This window comes from Balaenoptera ricei, chromosome 2, assembly GCF_028023285.1.
Source record: "Balaenoptera ricei isolate mBalRic1 chromosome 2, mBalRic1.hap2, whole genome shotgun sequence".
Classification (NCBI taxonomy): domain Eukaryota; kingdom Metazoa; phylum Chordata; class Mammalia; order Artiodactyla; family Balaenopteridae; genus Balaenoptera; species Balaenoptera ricei.
In genome coordinates this window covers 103,237,411-103,256,527 of record NC_082640.1, presented here as the reverse complement: position 1 = coordinate 103,256,527, position 19,117 = coordinate 103,237,411, and the positions used below count along the sequence as shown (strand labels likewise).

Below are 19,117 nucleotides of genomic sequence, written 5' to 3'. Positions count from 1 at the left end.
TCTTGTGACTGGCTTTTTTTCATGTAGCATAATATCCTCAACATTCATCCATGTTGTAGCATGTGTCAGATTTTCCATCATTTTTTAAGGCTGAATAATATTCCACTGTATGTATATATCACATTTTGCTTGTCCATTCATCTGTCCATGGGCACTTGGGTTGTTTCGACCTCTTGGCTATTCTAAATAGTGCTGCTATGAACATGGGTGTATAAATATCTCTTCAAGACCCTACTTTCAATTCTTTTGAATTGCTGGATTACATGGTAATATATTTTTAGTTTTTTTAGGAACTGCCATACTAATTTCTATAGTGGCTGCACCATTTAAAACCACCAACAAGAAGCCCTCCTGCGAGGCCATGAACATGAGACGGCTCTGCCTCTCTGCAGCCCTTCTCGTCCTCCTCGGCACCCTGGTGGCCGGCACCCCGGGGGGTGAAACCAGCAACCAGGCCCAAGTCCCGGCAGCCCTGCGCCCTGCCTTGTGCCTGGAGCCTCCCTACACGGGTCCCTGCAGGGCCCTGTTCATCAGATACTTCTACAATGCCAAGTCTGGGCTCTGCGAGACCTTCGTTTACGGTGGGTGCAGAAGGAAGCAGAACAACTTCCTGGATAAGGACGACTGCATCAGCACCTGTGGTGGCCGCAACAGGGCCCTAGGAGCGCCGGGCAGCTGGGCTCCCCTGAGATGGTGACGTCCTAGGAGGCCCCACACAGGGCTGGGCTCTGGCTTCTGAAAGAGTTGAGCCTCTTCCTCTGCTTCCTTCTCAGACCTACCCTCCTCAGCAGAACCCTGCCTCTTTCCTCACCTTCATCCCACTCTCCACCATCACTGCACCCCTTGGAGGGGGCAGCGATGGAAGTTCTGGCATCCAGTTCTGAGCGTCAGTGGTGGCAGAGGATTTTTCAATAGAGAAACCCCTTTTCCCCACAGTGATGTTGAATATTTATCTGTCTGTGGCTTAAATCTTATATTTAATAAATTCTTTTCCTAATTAGAAAAAAAAAAAAAAAAAAAAAAAAAAAAAAAAAAAAAAAAAAAACCACCAACAACACACGAGTTCCAATTTTTCCACATCCTTGCCAACACTTGTTATTTTCTGTTTTGTTTTTGTTTTTTAAGTAGTAGCCATCGTAAGAGGTGTGAAGTGGTATCCCATTGTGGGTTTTATTTATTTATTTATTTAATTTATTTGGTTGCGCTGGGTCTCAGTTGCAGCAGGCAGCTTCCTTCTAGTTACAGCTCGCAGGCTCCTTATTTGTGGCATGTATGTGGGATCTAGTTCCCCGGCCAGGGATTGAACCCAGGCCCCCTGCATTGGGAGCGCAGAGTCTCAACCACTGCGCCACCAGGGAACTCCCTCTCGTTGTGGTTTTAACTTGCAGTTCTCTAAAGATTAATGATGGTGAGCATATTTTCATGTGCTAATTGGTCATCTGTACATCTTTGGAGAAATATCTATTCAAATCCTTTACCTATTTTTAAATTGAGGTTTTTTGGTTTTGTTTTGTTTTGTTGTTGTTGCGTTGTAGGAGTTCTTTATATATTCTGGATATTAAAAGATATACAGTTTGCAAATATTTTCTCCCTGTCTTTTATGTGCCAGATACTGTTCCAGACATTGAGAATAGAGAGGAGGGTTCTACTCTTATGAAGTTTACATTCTCTTGGGTAGAGGCAGGAGGGAAACAATAAATCAAATAAGTAAGGTAATGAGAAGCCCCATAAAGGAAATAAAACAGGGTGATAAAATACAGGTGACTGGTAGATGGAGGGAGTCTACTTTAGATAAGGTAGTCAGTTAAGACCTTTCTTTTAGAGTGACATTAGAGCTGATGAGAACCATTCAGAAGGCTCCATCCACATGGATTTCATCCCAGGCTGAAGGCACAATCATCTTGAAGGACATAAAGTGGGTGTGACAATAATGATCAAGAGTGCATAAACCACAAAATCATAAGTAGGCAAGGGTCAGATCTGTTAGGGTTCATAGGCCAATGTAAAGAATGTGGATTTTACCTTAAGTGCATTATGAAACATTGGTCGGTTTCAAGCAGAGGATCATAATATCTCATTAATATTTTTAAAAGATCGCTTTGGCTGGTCTATGAAGAATGGATCATATAGTGAGGGGAGATGAAAAGCACGGTTCTAATGAATGTTCTTTCTTCAGGCTCTTCTTTTACATCACCCTCAGGCAGTTGTCCCCTCATGCTGCTAGAGTCTTCTACTCTGTTTCTAAATTTGTATCACATGGTGGACATTGGCAATTGAAGTCTTCCTTAACAAAATGGAATTTGGTCACCTGTAGTAATTTCCTCCATTTCTGTATAATTCAATGTGGCTATATTATGTGTGGTAACTGATGATCCCAAATCTCAGTGTCTGAAAACTACATAAGTTATTTTTTGCTCATGCTACATATTCACTGTTAGTTGGTTAGGGGTCTCTGCTCTTGTCATCCCTATTATGGGATCAAGGCTGACAGAGTGACCACCAGTTGGAACATTGCTAGTAGCTGTGGCAGAAGGAAAGAGAAAATGGCTGAATTGCATGCTGGCATTTAAAGCTTCTTCTGAGAAGTGATACATGTCACTTCCACTCACATTTCATTGCCAAAGCAAGTCATGTAGTCATTCCTAACTTTATAGGAGCAAGGAAGAGCAATTATATTGATATCATGTTCCTGGAAGTTGGGAGAACCAGAAATATTTGAGAATAGTGTAAGTGTGAACAACTACTTCCAAGATCACTACTAATACTTTATGGCACTCAGTAAAATATCTCTTCAAAACTTCTAGTAAATAGATATATTAAAAAATTATTTCACTCATCCTTACTAAGAGCATTCACTGTGTAGGACATTATAGATTTATTATTTATTTATTTGGCTGCGTTGGGTCTTCATTGCTGTGCGCGGGCTTTCTCTAGTTGCGGTGAGCGGGGGCTACTCTTTTTGTTGTGGTGCGAGGGCTTCTCATTGCGGTGGCTTCTCTTGTTGTGGAGCACAGGCTCTAGGTGCGCAGGCTTCAGTGGTTGTGGCTGGCGGGCTCTAGAGTGCAGGCTTCAGTAGTTGTGGCTCGCGGGCTCTAGAGCGCAGGCTCAGTAGCTGTGGCGCACGGGCTTAGTTGCTCCGCGACATGTGGGATCTTCCCGGAACAGGGCTCGAAGCCTTGTCCCCTGCACTGGCAGGCAGATTCTTAACCACTGCGCCACCAGGGAAGCCCTGTGTAGGGCATTATAAACCTTTTACTAGTCTATTGTAAAACAATATAGATGACACGTTTTGTATTCTGAAATCAAATTTAACAGGCTATTATCATTATAATGAAATATTCATATGCTTGTATTTGTAGGGTCTCTTAGAGATAAGGGTCGAACTAATGCAGTGGTTGAAGAAATGGAAAGTAGGGGGTGACCTTAAAAAAATGTTAAGGTGTTTGAAGCAATATAACTTTATGACTAAAAAAGTGGAAAACAGATGAGAAGGAGGGAGGATAGGGAGGTTTCCTACACTGGGAGGCTTATTGGAATGGTGGTGTCATTGCCCGTTTAAGGGAATGCAGTAGTAGCTGGTGTGTGGCGTGAAGAGACAATTAGTTTGACTTTTGAAATGCTGAATTTCAGATGTCTACAGGAAGCTCTGCTCTAGGTAAACTGCCCTTTGCTAGGAATGGATAAAGGCAGGAGAGGAGACTGGGAAGGGAGAGTCTAAAACATTGTGTTACGTAAGTGAAGGGAGAGTGAGTTTTTTTTTTTTTAAATCATTTTTTTCTTCTTTTTCAAATTTATTTATTTAATTTATTTATTTTTGGCTGCGTCGGGTCTTCGTTGCTGTGCATGGGCTTTCTCTAGTTGTGGCGAGCGGGGACTACTCTTCGTTGTGGTGCCGGCTTCTCATTGCGGTGGGTTCTCTTGCTACGGAGCAGAGGCTCTAGGTGTGCGGGCTTCAGTAGTTGCAGCGTGCGGGCTCAGTAGTTGTGGCTCGCGGGCTCTAGAGCACATGCTCAGTAGTTGTGGCGCACGGGCTTAGTTGCTCCGCGACATGTGGGATCTTCCCGGAACAGGGATCGAACCCATGTCCCCTGCATTGGCAGGCAGATTCTTAACCACTGCACCACCAGGGAAGTCCAACTCTGAGGTATTTAAATGTAAACAATTTTTAACCTTCTTCAAGTGCAGGCACACGTGCCCCCTCTACCCTCTAAGCATCTCTGTATTATCATTATTTTACTTAAATAATGTCTACAGTTCAGCATATTAACATGACATGTTAAGATGAAAAAAAACCCTTGAAATGAAGGTGAGAGATAATGTAACAATATGTACCAAGAGATGGGCAACAGAAACGAAGGAATCTAAAAAAGATCTGCAGTGTAAGAATCTGTTAGTGTGCCTCTAGCACTGTCTAGGGGAGAAACAGACTAGTGGAGAAAAAAGGATTCAAGAATATGTTGTATTGGACAGAATACAGGATGCTGGTTAAAATACAACCTTTACCACTAACTAGTAGTCACATCTATATAGTGCCTCCTATTCACCAGGGACTGTGACAGGTGTTCTAAGTACTTTTATCTTGGAATCATTATGAAAATCCAAAAGCTAGGTTTGTTGGCCCCAAACTGAAGTTAAAGGAATTGAGGATTAAAATGTTAAAAAACCTGTTCAAGGTCAAAGTACAGAAAGTGGAGAATTGCAAGTTCACCCGGATGGGTCTTATTTCAAGGCCAAGGCTCTTTCCACTATAGCCAATAGACCCCAACCTAGTTGTGCATCACAATTGCCTGGAGAACATCAAAACACGTTTTCCAGTTTCTCACTAAAGATTGTCTCAGAAGATAGTAATATTAGTACTTTTCTCTCAGGGTTGTTGTTAGGATTAAATGCAATAAAGTATATTGGACTGTTTGATAAACTTCAAGTTTAACATAGTCTTCTAATTTAATGATTTTATTATACGTGATTGTCTAATTCCCTTTCTTTTGATTTTATGGTCAGAAAATAATTTTCTGATAAGTAATTAGGCTTAAAGTGCCTTGAAACCAGAAAAGGGTGCCCAGAACGATGTATTTGGGCTTGATAACCACATTATAAATTAACACATTTAATTTCTAGCTTATAAATAGCATTCTTGTGAGTCTGACCAGCGCTAGTCAAATTCCCCCAGTTTAATCATCCCTTTGTTAACAGAAAAAACAAAGTTTTGAAATCGGCAAAGCTGAGGAATGGAGTTAGAGCAGAACAGATAGTTTTAATTGGGAGTAGAATATCAGGTTTTTGTCCTGGAGGTCGGTTTTGTGACTACGTTACAAAATTAACTCATTGTAATGCAAGACCACCTTTTCTCAGCGTTAGTAGATGATATTTTTCTTGGTTCCAACACATCATTGCTAGATTACGTTGAACCAGAAATGTAGTAGGGCTACAACTCCTGTCCCTTTAAAACGCCTCCTCCTCTTCTCACCTCCACTTTCCCCAACAATAGCAGTATGTTTATCAAGAAAGGTCTGGTCTTCTATCCCCAAACAAATTCTAAAGGATTATTTCTACTTGTGAGTAGGGTTTGTAGTAAGTTGTATTTAAATTAGCATTCTTTCCCCCACCACGAACTTCTGATAGTTTGCTTGTAGGCAAAGACCCTCCCTTTTTTTTTTTTTTGCAATATTCAAAAAGGCACTCAGCAGGCACTTACTAAATGCATGCTCTTTGAAGAAAAGTTAAGCGGTTTCCCTAAAACCACACAGATCAAAGGAGTGGGGGAAGGGGGACTCAAAGTGCCTGTTACACCCAGTCACACTCCCATAATTACCGGAACCGCCTCCATCCCAGCCGTAGGACAGGGCTTTCAACGGGACAAGAAAGGAACACCAGGGAGGTGAGAGCCAGGAAATCGGGAGAGGTGCCTCTCCCGGCATGCTCTGCAACACACTGAGGGGCGCCAGACATATCCCGGCGTGCATCGGGGAGCGCCCAAGGGCGATGGTTCCCGGCTCCTAGAGGGGCACGCGAAGTTAAAGCGGTAGGTGTGAGCTTACTTAGTTTTGAGACCCCGCTTCCTCGTTTCCCCTGTAGGAACGTAAGCCCATAACGGCTGAAAAGGAGGTCCTCTAACTACCCTCCCTTTCCGCGTGCGAACGACTTTCGGCGCCGCTTCGAGCACGGTGCCAGGTGATTAGCGGTTAGGGGCGGGCCTGAGCCGATCACATGACCAAACCTGGCCGCCAATGACTAGCCCGGTGGTCCAGCAGCGCGAGGATTCCCGGACCCGTGAGCGGAGCGGCGCGTGGGCTCGCTGCGGTCGGCTCTGGCAGGTACGCGCAGGCGCCCTGGTTGCCACGCGCCCCGTCTGTCCCCACGCGCCCAGCGGCGCGTACTTGGCGCGAGGTGTTAAGAGTCTGTCTGGTTGTTTTTGTGGGTGGGGGGGAAGGAGAGGGTGGGGGGGCGATGGCGTCACGTGGACGCCACAGCCAATCGCACTCCGAGGCGCACCCACAGCTTTCCCCGGCGCCCCGGGGTGCGACGTGTTCAGTGAGGTTCGGCTCTGCCCTGCAGGTCCCAGTACTCTTTCGAAGCGCGTGTGCGGCCTGTAAAGTCTGGCTGCCGGTTTTCGTGGCGTCCTGCTCCACTGTGAGCACGGACGACAAGTTCTCGGCAAAATGGCTGCTGGAAAGAGTCGCCTAGCAGGGGGAGCGCTGGGGCCGCGTGAAGGTCACATGACGAGGTTGGCAGCGCGTGCTGCTGGCGCGGGGAAGGGGGAAGGGGGGAGGGTGGGAGGGGAGAGGAGTGGCCAGTCATGTGCTCTCGGCTGCGCCGTTCCTCGGTTTTCCAGCGCCTTTGCTTTGGCCGGACTGGCTGCTTTTACTCCTCCCACCTCGAAGCGTGGCAATCGTCGGTGAGAAGCTGTGTGGTGTGGTGGAATGAGCAGGGTTCTGGGAATGAGGAGACCTCGGGTGTAGGCCTTTGGCTACGTATGCAATTAGCAAGTCATGTTGCCACTCTTGACCTCTATTTTCTCGTATTTTAGCTCTATATAGGTTTTTTTTTTTTTTTTTTTTGAAGCCCTTAAAAGGTGTATGACCTGTACTTCATCCCAATGTCATGCTGATAGCAAAATAATTAAAAACGAACAGGTCATTAACAATCATTATGAGACAAGCCGGTCTCCCCACAGGAGGAAACCCACAACAATCCCCCTTCCTCCATCATTACAGGAAACTTGATGGAGGTAACTTGTTATAATGTTCTGGGCATGTCTGTCCATATTTAGCAGTAGGATTTATACTCTGTACCTGCCCATTATCTCATTTGAAAAGTATTCTATCTTTTAGACGTCTAGTCCCTATGTGTTTTCCTGGAAAGAAATCAAGAGATAAGTAGTATTGTCATAACTGTGGAGATGGGGAAATAAAAGGAGTTAGAGGGCACATGCTCATGTCCCATAATGCTAACTAGAAGTCGTCTTCTGAGCATGGCGGGCCAATTTTTTGAGGCTTCCTGCTACCAGCCTTTGGTGTTTTTCATAGTTCTCAGCTTCCAGTTTCAGCTCTTCATTTTACCAAGGGTCAAGGCCTTAGTGAAATGAAGCAGGCATAAATTATGTATTTTTCATATCATTGCTTATGCTTTATAGTACCCTTTGATGTATCTTAAAGAGCCTTTGAATTTTGTGGGAGTACAATCTGGAAAACATTTATTGAGCAATCATGATAATAGTTATCACTTTTAAACAATTATAATAATAGTTAACATCTTTCTAGCATAGTATTTTATATGTCTTAATTCATTTAGTTCTTGTAACAAACCTGTGTTAAGTACTATTATCTCCATTTTACCAATGAAGGAAACAGCAATAGAGAGATTAAGTAACTTGCACAAGGTCATATGACTGGTAATTTACATAATTCCAACCAGTATTCCTTTTGAAAACTTGACATAATGATTCTAAATTTCATTTGGAAGAATGAACTTATAAAGTACAAAAATTTTTGAAAGATGAAAGTTAAGGGGGGGGACTTGTACTAGTGAATATACAAATAAAGCTATGATAATACATTAAGTGGTAACTCTGGAATAGACAGAGCAGTGGGACAGAATAATAGATCTAGAAATATATAAGACTATTTAGTATTATACAGGTGGCATTTCATGTTGAGAAAGAATTTTGAAATTGTGTTGGAATAATTGGCTAATCATTTGAAAAAAATAAAATGGAATCCTACCTTAAAATGTAAATAAAATAAAATCTGGGTGAATTAAATATAAAATATGAAGTCAAAATTATGCTTCCAAAAAAAAAAATGGGTGAACAGTTTTCTAATCTTGGCATAGTATGAGCTATTCTAAGCATGATTGCAAAGGCAGATTGATAGAATTATTACATAAAACAACCCCTAGTTGGCAACACCACCATCAAGTTAAAAGACAAATTTACTCATTTTGTATTCACTTCACATATTTATTGAGTGTGTACGATGTGACATGCAGTTTTTCAGGTGTAGGGGGTCCAATGATAAGTAAAGCCAGGCAAAATGTGGGAAAAAAAATTTGCACCATGCGTTGGACCCAGAAGGTTAATGACGTTAGTATCTAGTAGATCGTCAAAAGACCTGAATAGGTAGATCACACGCATAGAGAAATAAAAATAACTAATAAAGATAAAAATACATTATTTTCCACTTATAAGCAAATACCACAAAACAACCCCCCCCCCCCAGCAGATGAGCATACATGTGTTAAAATATTAATATCTAGTATTGGCATAGGAGTGGGGAAATTGGCACATTAATACACTGCTGTTGGTGGATATTTACATTTGAACATCCTTTCTGGAGAACATTTTGACTATACTTATTGAAAGCATTAATGACCTGTATGTCCTTTCACTCAGCTGCTCCTCTTTTTTTTTTTTTTTTTTTTTTTTTTTTTTTTTTAAATTATTTATTTATTTATTTGTTTATTTATGGCTGTGTTGGGTCTTCGTTTCTGTGCGAGGGCTTTCTCTAGTTGTGGCAAGCGGGGGCCACTCTTCATCGCGGTGCGCGGGCCTCTTACTATCGCGGCCTCTCTTGTTGCGGAGCACAGGCTTCAGATGCGCAGGCTCAGTAATTGTGGCTCACGGGCCTAGTTGCTCCGCGGCATGTGGGATCTTCCCAGACCAGGGCCCGAACCCGTGTTCCCTGCACTGGCAGGCGGATTCTCAACCACTGCGCCACCAGGGAAGCCCGCTCCTCTTTTTTTAAATTTTATTTATTATTTATTTTTGGCTGTGTTGGGTCTTTGTTTCTGTGTGAGGGCTTTTTCTAGTTGCGGCAAGCGGGGGCCACTCTTCATCGCGATGCGCGGGCCCCTCACTATCGCGGCCTCTCTTGTTGCGGAGCACAGGCTCCAGACGCGCAGGCTCAGTAGTTGTGCCTCACGGGCCTAGTTGCTCCGTGGCATGTGGGATCTTCCCAGACCAGGGCTCGAACCCGTGTTGCCTGCATTGGCAGGCAGACTCTCAACCACTGCGCCACCAGGGAAGCCCTCCTCTTCTTTATTAAGGCACTAATTGGTAAGTTTGCAAAAATGTTCGTTAAGAGTTGTCTTAATTCTTTTTTTTTGGCTGCGCCTTGTGGCATACGGGATCTTAGTTCCCTGACCAGGGATGGATCAATGCCCCCTGCATTGGGAGCATGGAGTCTTAACCACTGGGCCACCAGGGAAGTCCCTGTAGTATTTTTTTATAGTAGCAAAAAACTGGAAAAACTTAAATGTTAAATAATGGTGGATTGGTTAAATAAATAGGATTCCTTCATATAATGACTTGGAAAGCACATTATATATATTGTTAAGTGTAAAAAGCAGGTTATAAAATGATGTGCAGTGTGATCACATTTTTGTAGCAATATACCTCTACGTGTCCGTTTACATAGAAATCTAAAATGGTATATATCAAACATAAACTAACGGTGATTTTACTTGAATGGTAGGATTTTTGGATGAATTTAATAAAAAAAAAACTTGTTATTTTTTGGAACAGTTTTAGATTTATAGAAAAATTGCAAAGACAGTATAGAGAGTTTCCAAATACCCAGCACCTAGTTTTCCCTATTATTAACATGTTATGTTAGTACGGTATATGTGTTGTAATTAATGAAGCAAGATACATGATTATGAACTAAAGCACATAATTTAATCAGATTTCTTTAGTTTTTATCTAATACCCTTTTTCTATTCCAGAATACCATCTAGGATACCACAATACTTTTTAAAAAATGTACTAGTGCTTTGTTGGTGGGTGATATTACAAGGAAGAAGGTGTCAGGGGAAAAAGGAAGTGAGGTAGGGAAAGAGTGAAAACAAACATAATGCATGTGTGACCCAGATGGCCATAGCTTCGCGAACAAAGCTGGCTGCCTGATCTTCCAAGGCATCTCCAGAGAGTTCATATGAAGCTCTTGCCTCTCAGAACCTTCCATTACACAACCACAATACTTTTAGTAATCATGCCCTCTTAGGATCCTCTTGGCTATGATAGTTTCTTAGACTTTTGTTTTTGATGACCTTGATAATTTTGAGGAGTACTGGTCAGATGTCCCTGAGTTGGGATTTGATGTTTTTTTCATTATTAGACTGGAGTTAGAGTACATACTATCAACATGACTTGTCACTCTTGATGTTTACCTTGATCACCTGCCTGTGAATTTGGTTTTTAAATGTTTGCTTTTCTGTAATTTCTGTTTTTTAAAATAATCTGTTACTTGTTTTTGGTATAACAAAAAGTATTTGTTATAATACTCTGGGCATGTCTGTCCATCTTTATCAATAGCGTTTATAGTAAACAGTACATTAATAAGCTAATAATATAGAAAGACGATAGTAGAAGTTACAGTCAAAGAAAAAATAACTGGCCAAATTGCTGGAAGGGCTAATTATAAAAAGGAATTAAAGGCATTAGTACACTATAGCTTGTTTTAACAGTCTTTAAACTGTTTTAGGAAGAACAGCGTGGTAACCATGAATTATGCATAACAGGATGAAAATATAAATAAGATAGATTAGGCCTATTAGGTAAATTCATTCATTCAACAACAAATAATTAATGAGCCCTACTGTATATTATACCAGGTGTAGGGATTGAGCAGTGAATAAGACAATGTCTTATTTATAATGGGAATTTATAGTCTAGTAGATAGACAATAAGGTAATAAATAATATTTCAGATATTATCAAAGTGCTGTGAATAAAATAGTACTACTGAATAGAGAGTGGTGGTGGTAGGCTTGGTAGTTCTTTTACATAGGTCACGAGGTAAGGATTTTCTGAGGTAACATTTGAGGATAAAGAGACCTGAATGATAAGGAGCAAGCCATGCTAACATGTGGAACATTTCAAGCAGCGGGAATACTAATGCAAAGATTCTGGGGCAAGAATCAGTTCGGGATTTTTCAAGGAAGTGCAGGAAGGCTAGTGTGCTAGAGTTTGGAGACTGCTGCAGTGTTAATTGGTGGTGGTGGCTGTGGTAGGGTAGGGTAGCAGGAAATGACACTGGGAAGCTGGTGGGTCTCAGATGGTATAGAGCCTTGTAGACCAGAAGGGCTTTGAATTTTATTCTAAGTGTGGTGGGATCCATTGGACAGTTTTATGAAGAAAAATTATACAATCTAATTTATGTTTTAAAAAGATTACTTTGACTACTGTAGAGGAAAGAGGGGCAGCAGGAGACCATTCAAGAAGTCATTGGAATGGTATGGTGAAGTATGGTGGCTTTGGGTCAGGGAGGCAGTGATGGAGACAGTGAGAAGGGGTTGGATTCAGGGTATATGTGGAAGGTAGAACCAATAGAATTTGCTGATAGATTAGTTGTGAGAGGTGAAAGAAAGAGAGGGATCAAAGATTATTGCAAGGTTTTTAGCTAGAGCAACTAGTGCCAGGTAGAGAGATGGAAAACTGGAAGGAGCTAGTTTGGGGTTTAAAATGAACAGTTTAGTTGGATACGTTGAATTTGAGATGCTCACTGGTTATCCAGGAATAGATAGTTGATTGTTCAGTCTGGAGCCCGGAGTCAAAGTCATGGCTGTGAATATACATTTGGGATGTCATCAATACATAGATGGTGTTTAAAAACCTGGGTCTGGTGAGAAGAGGGCCGGTGACTGAGCCCTGAGACTAAGCTGAAAGCATGGACAGAGGAATAAGTCACACTTAGATTTCTTTTGTATCTGCATCAGCACAGTATTTACTGTGTCTATATGGTGTTATATTAAATAAAGCCTTTGAGATGGTTGTAATGTACCTTAGGCTCTTCCTGCTACATAAACTGATTCTTCAGGTTTTTGTGTCTGTCCTATTTGAAGATTTCTACTTTCTCTACATTACCTGGGGGCATAAACTCCAAATTTCATAGTTTAGCATACCAGACCTATCATTGTTGAACTCTACCCTACCTTTCTCTCTTTATCCTCTTTCCTCTTTATCATTCCTGTCATGCCCAACATGTTCTGCATGTGTATAGCCCTCTATTTGCCTAGAATTCTCTTTTCTACCCCTCTTCCTGCTTGTTGCCTCAAACTCCCTCAGTCTTCAATGTCTAGCTTAAATTTGCTATATAATTTCCCAAGATTTCCACAGAAAGAAGTTGGCTCTTCAGTGCACAGTACTTCCTCAGCTTTGTTGTTGGTACTTTAATTTATAGCAGAATATAAAGTTGGTTGATTTTTTTTTTTTTAAACTTTGAAAGACATTTATTTATTTTTTAAATTTATTTTTGGCTGCGTCGGGTCTTCATTGCTGTGCGCGGGCTTTCTTTAGTTGCGGCGAGCGGGGGTTATTCTTCGTTGCGGTGCACAGGCTTCTCATTGCGGTGGCTTCTCTTGTTGTGGAGCACGGGTTCTAGGTGCGCGGGCTTCAGTAGTTGTGGCTCGTGGGCTCAGTAGTTGTGGCTCGCGGGCTTTAGAGCTCAGTCTCAGTAGTTGTGGCGCACGGGCTTAGTCCCTCCACGACATGTGGGATCTTCCCGGACCAGGGCTCGAACCCATGTCCCCTGCATTGGCACGCGGATTCTTAACCACTGCGCCACCAGGGAAGCCCCAAGTCGGTTGATTTTGATTCATTTGTTTCCCCAGTGCTTGGCATGCCCAATCTAATGCTTTGAAAAAGTTTAGAAGTTTTGTTTTGGCAAAAGAGAGTAAATAACTAAAACTAGACCTTATAATACTAGATGTTATAATACACAATCATATGGATCATTAGCTGAGATATTTAGATTTTTTTTTATGGTTTTATGAGTTGTTGGGTTTTTTTTTTTTTTTTTTTTTTTTTTTTTTTAATAAATTTATTTATTTATTTATTTATTTATGGCTGTGTTGGGTCTTCGTTTCTGTGCGAGGGCTTTCTCCAGTTGCGGCGAGTGGGGGCCATTCCTCATCGCGGTGCGCGGGCCTCTCACTGTCGCGGCCTCTCCCATTGCGGAGCACAGGCTCCAGACGCGCAGGCTCAGCAGTTGTGGCTCACGGGCTCAGTTGCTCCGCGGCATGTGGGATCTTCCCAGACCAGGGCTCGAACCCGTGTCCCCTGCATTAGCAGGCAGATTCTCAACCACTGCGCCCCCAGGGAAGCCCTGAGTTGTTGGTTTTAATGATATTTATTGTGATGGAATTTAGCCGGTACAAAGTTTAATGAAATGATGTCAGTTAGGAGTCTTAGTTCAGAGACATTTTAGGAATGGTTTAATCTCTAGAGTTGAATAATGCTTATTCTTTGGAGGCAAGCTATTATAATAGATTTTTCCTCCACTTGCCCACTTTCCCACCCACCTTCTCAGTAGTCAGGAATTCTATTTTAACATTACACATGTTCTTTGAGCTCTTTGCTAGAGGAGAAGCCTAATGTAATAAATCCAGTAGAATCAGCAGTACTCACCCCAGAAATGTCCTTTTAACTGTTGCATAGAGAGAGGCTTAATGGTGTGTATTGTAGGTGTGAGGGTTTCAGTCTGTGAGCTCAAGTAGGGTTAATTATTTTGTCATTCAATTGTAAGCATGTATTGAGCACCCACCATATATGGGCACTGTATGAGGTGCTGTGGGGGACACACAAAAGAAGTAAAAGTCATGGTTCCCTGCACACGAATCCTGACAGTTTAGTCAAGGAACTGAAACATAACATTAAAAAGGAATTTAATCTTAACAAGCAGTATATCAGTAAATGCAAAGTACTGTGGTGTAAATCAAAGACTTTGCATTTCTTAAGCCCATAATTATATTCTCAGAGCTATATGCAGTCTTACCTTGCATCAATTTTCAACATTTTGACCTGATTTGCAAGCTCTGCATTCTCTCTTGTCCTTTAATATTTTTAGTTTCAAAAAGATACTATTGATTTGACCCTTAAAAAATATATATTTTTTTCAAGTTAGTAAATCTTTTTTTTTTTTTTTAAATTTATTTATTGGGCTGTGCTGTGTCTTAGTTGCGGCATGTGGGATCTAGTTCCCTGACCAGGGATGGAACCTGGGCCCCCTGCATTGGGAACATGGAATCTTAGCCACTGGACCACCAGGGAATCCCTGATTTGACTCTTTGATGTGATGAAAGCCCTGTATAGGAAAAGAGTGCCCTGCCAGTACATTGCTTTCCAACATTTTATTCCTTCACGTCTGTAAAGCAAATAGGTAATTTGAAAAGGTGGAATGCCATTTAGTCTTTATAAGTGTGACAGAGGCATCCTTTTATAGTTTTGCTGTGTATAGGTTTTCTTAGACATATTTTCTCCTACCTGAGGCTGCAGGGGTTGGGCGCTGGGGGGAGGGTAGAAGAGTAGAGAACCTAGAGAAGAAATTGTGTGTGTGTATGAATATGAGTTTAAAAGCACTTATTTGGGGATTTGGATTATAAAAGCAGTTTTCTTCTCATTTGAGAAGATATGAAAAACATAGATAAGCACAAAGAAGAAATAAAAATATGCTAACTCCCACTGTTAACCTTATTGGTATGCTTCTAGGCTTTTTTTTTTTTATTAGCAAGTTTTGTTTTTTAATAAATAAAATGAATAGTTCAGCTACCTTTAGAAATGAGTAGATAATTGTCTTTACGTAAGGTGGATCAAATCAGATTACTCTCAATAAAATTCTTTGGTAGCTTCTCATAATAAATGGGATCAAGTTGAGACAAGTTCAGATTCTTTAGCCTAGTACTTACAGCCCTCTACCTTACAGCTTATCTCATTTACCATGTGTCTCCCTTGGACACATCTTTGTTCTATCCATACTACATGTACTACTTGCAGGCCTCTAGACCAGGGGTTGGTAGACTTTTCCTGTAAAGGGCCAGATAATAAATATTTTAAGCTTTGTGGGCCTTACTGTTTTTGTCAACAACTACTCACCTGTGCTGTGGTAGCATGAAGGCAGCTATCGACAGTAGGTAAATGAATGATCATGGCTGTGTGCAGGGAAACTTTATGGACACTAAAATTTGAATTTCATGTAATTTTTGCATGTCATAAAATTTCATTAATTTTTTTTCAACCGTTAAAGAATGTAAAAAGCATTCTTAGTTTGTGGGCTATATAAAAAAAGATGGCAGGACATGGCCTATGGGGTTGTAGTTTGCTGACCCCTGTTCTAGACTGCCACGATTTCTGTACCTCTGCCTTTATTCACTGTCCCTCCCCTCCATTTCTTTCCCTACTATGACTGTCTTGTTTAGAACTCATTTTAGATGTCATAGTCTCAGGGAAGTTAGAATTTTTTAGATCTTTTTCTGGTGATAGAAGTGCTAGTCAAACCTGTATCACTGTATTTATTTGACTGTATTTTAAAAAATTATAGTAAAATACGTATAATATAAAATGTACTGTTTTAACCATTGTTAAGTGTACAGTTCTTTGGCACTAAGTATGTTCACATTGTTGTGCAGTCATCACTACTATCCATCTCCAGAGTTTTCATCTCTCCAAGCTGAAACTCTGTACCTATAAAATGCTAATTTATCATTCTCCTCTTGCCCTAGTCCCTGGCACACCATTCTGTTTCTGTCTCTGTGAATTTGACTACTGCAGATACCCCACATAAGTGAAATCATACAAAATATTTGTGTTTGTGGAACTGGCTTATTTCACTTAGCCTAATGTCTTCAAGGTTCATCTCTGTTGTACCATGTGTTAGAATTTCCTTTCTTTTTAAGGCTGAAAAATATTCCATTATATGTATATACCACATTTTTTGTGTATCCATTCATCTGTTGATGGACATTTGGGTTGTTTCTACCTTTTGGCTATTGTGAATAATGCTGCTGTCAACATGGATGTACAAACATCTCTTCGAGTCTCTGCTTTCAGGTCTTCTGAGTATATATCTTGAAGTAGAATTGCTGGATCATATGGTAATTCTGTATTCAATTTTTCGAGGAACTGCAATGGCTGCATCATTATGACTAAGTTTTTAATTTTTTTCTGTTGTAGTTTTTTTTTTTTTTAAATTGGAGTATAATTGCTTTACAATGTTGTGTTAGTTTCTGCTATACAATGAAGTGAATCAGCTATATGTATACCTATATCCCCTCCCTCTTGGACCTCCCCCCCCCCCCATCCCACCCATCTAGGTCGTCACAGAGCACGAGCTGAGCTTCCTGTGCTTTATAGGATGTTCCCACTAGCTATCTATTTTACCTATGGTAGTGTACATATGTCAATCCTAAGCTCCCAATTCGTCCCACCCTCCCCTTCCCATGCTGTGTCCACATGTCCGTTCTCTATTTCTTCGTCTCTATTCCTGCCCTGCAAATAGGTTCATCTGTACCATTTTTCTAGATTCCACATATATGCATTAATATATGATATATGTTTTTTTCTTTCTGGCTTACTTCACTCTGTATGACACACTCTAGGTCCATCCATATCTCTACAAATGACCCAGTTTTATTCCTTTTTATGGCTGAGTAATATTCCATTATATATATATGTACCACATCTTCTTTATCCATTCATCTGTCATTGGACATTTAGGTTGTTTCCATGTCCTGGCTATTGTAAATAGTGCTGCAATGAACATTGGGGTACATGTGTCCTTTTGAATTATGGTTTTTTTCAGGGTATATACCCAGTAGTGGGATTGCTGGGTCATATGGTAGTTCTGTTTTTAGGTTTTTAAGGAACCTCCATACCGTTCTCCACAGTGGCTGTATCAATTTACATTCCAACCAACAGTGCAAGAGGGTTCCCTTTTCTCCACACCCTCTCCAGCATTTATTGTTTGTGTATATATATATATTTTTAAGTTTATTTATCTATTTATTGGCTGCATTGGGTCTTGGTTGCTGTGCGTGGGGTTTCCCTAGTTGCGGTGAGTGGGGGCTACTCTTTGTGATGTGCGGTCTTCTCATCGCAGTGGTTTCTCTTGTTGTGGAGCATGGGCTCTAGGCACGTGGGCTTCAATAGTTGTGGCACGTGGAATCAGTAGTCATGGCTCGTGGGCTCTAGAGCACAGACTCAGTAGTTGTGGCACACGGGCTTAGTTGCTCCATGGCATGTGGGATCTTCCCGGACTAGGGCTCAAACATGTGTCCCCTGCATTGACAGGTGGATTCTTAACCACTACTCCATCAGGGAAGCCCTGTTTGTATATTTTTTGATGATGGCCATTCTGACCGGTGTGAGGTGATACCTCATTGTAGTTTTGATTTGCATTTCCCTAATAATAAGTGATGTTGAGCATCTTTTCACGTGCCTGTTGGCCATCCGTATGTCTTCTTTGGTGAAATGTCTATTTAGGTCTTCCGCTCATTTTTTAATTGGGTTGTTTTTTTTGATGTTGAGCTCCATGAGCCGTTTGTACATTTTGGAGATTAATCCTTTGTCTGTTGCTTCATTTGCAAATATTTTCTCCTATTTTGAGGGTTGTCTTTTTGTCTTGTTTATGGTTTCCTTTGCTGTGCAATAGCCTTTAAGTTTAATTAGGTCCCATTTGTTTATTTTTGTTTTTATTTTCATTAGGAGGTGGGTCAAAAAAGATCTTTCTGTGGTTTATGTCAAAGAATGCTCTTCCTATGTTGTCCTCTAAGAGTTTTATAGTGTCCGGTCTTACATTTAGGTCTTTAATCCATTTTGAGTTTATTTTTATGTATGGTGTTAGGGAGTGTTCTAATTTCATTCTTTTACATGTAGCTGTCCAGTTTTCCCAGCACCACTTATTGAAGAGGCTGTCTTTTCTCCATTGTAAGTTCTTGCCTCCTTTGTCATAAATTAGGTGCCCATGTGTGCGTGGGTTTATCTCTGGGCTTTCTATCCTGTACCATTGATCTATATTTCTGTTTCTGTGCCAGTACCATACTGTCTTGATTACTGTAGCTTTGTAGTATAGTTTGAAGTCAGGGAGCCTGATTCCTCCAGCTCTGTTTTTCTTTCTCAAGATTGCTTTGGCTATTCAGGGTCTTTTGTGTTTCCATACAAATTGTAAAATTTTTTGTTCTAATTCTGTAGAGAATGCCGCTGGTAATTTGGTGGGGATTGCATTGTATCTGTAGATTACTTTGGGTAGTACAGTCATTTTCACAATATTGATTCTTCCAATTCAAGAACATGGTATGTTTCTCCACCTGTTTGTGTCATCTTTGATTTCTTTCATCAGTGTTTATAGTTTTCTGAGTACAGGTCTTTTGCCTCCTTAGGTGGGTTTATTCCTAGATATTTTATTCTTTTTGTTGCAGTGGTAAATGGCATTGTTTCCTTAATTTCTCTTTCTGATCTTTTCGTTGTTAGTGTATAGGAATGCAAGAGATTTCTGTGCATCAGTTTTGTATCCTGCAACCTTACCAAATTCATTGATTAGTTCTAGTAGTTTTCTGGTGGCGTCTTTAGAATATTCTCTGTATAGTATCATGTCATCTGCAAACAGTGACAGTTTTACTTCTTTTCCAGTTTGTATTCCTTTTATTTGTTTTTCTTCTCTGATTGCCATGGCTAGGACTTTCAAAACTATTTTGATTAAGAGTGGTGAGAGTGGACATCCTTGTCTTGTTCCTGATCTTAGTGGAAATGCTTTTAGTTTTTCACCATTGAGAATGATGTTTGCTATGGGTTTGTCATATATGACCTTTATTATGTTGAGGTAGGTTCCCTCTATGCCCGTTTTCTGGAG

The 19,117-nt window shown here is 40.9% G+C and overlaps 2 protein-coding genes across 3 annotated transcripts in view; both read left to right on the top strand.

Annotated features, from left to right (window-relative positions):
• The first annotated feature begins 361 nt into the window (after positions 1–361).
• Positions 362–697, top strand: LOC132360110 (serum basic protease inhibitor-like). Its single transcript, XM_059915205.1, has one exon. It carries the CDS (start codon positions 362–364, stop codon positions 695–697), a length of 336 nt encoding a protein of 111 aa, XP_059771188.1.
• Positions 698–5,943: 5,246 nt separating this feature from the next.
• Positions 5,944–19,117, top strand: part of MGA (MAX dimerization protein MGA) — a 161,372-nt gene continuing 148,198 nt past the window's right edge. The window contains exon 1 of one of the 2 annotated variants that reach the window (XM_059913543.1): positions 5,944–6,022. The gene's annotated coding sequence lies outside the window, so the exon portion shown is untranslated. Of the gene's footprint in view, positions 6,023–6,136; positions 6,315–19,117 lie in introns of those variants that run through there. The other variant, XM_059913542.1, reaches the window with a different exon arrangement.

What these genes read in the sequence shown, in the direction of transcription:
- LOC132360110 (XM_059915205.1), top strand. Translation starts at nt 362, where the DNA reads ATGAACATGAGACGGCTCTGCCTCTCTGCAGCCCTTCTCGTCCTCCTC.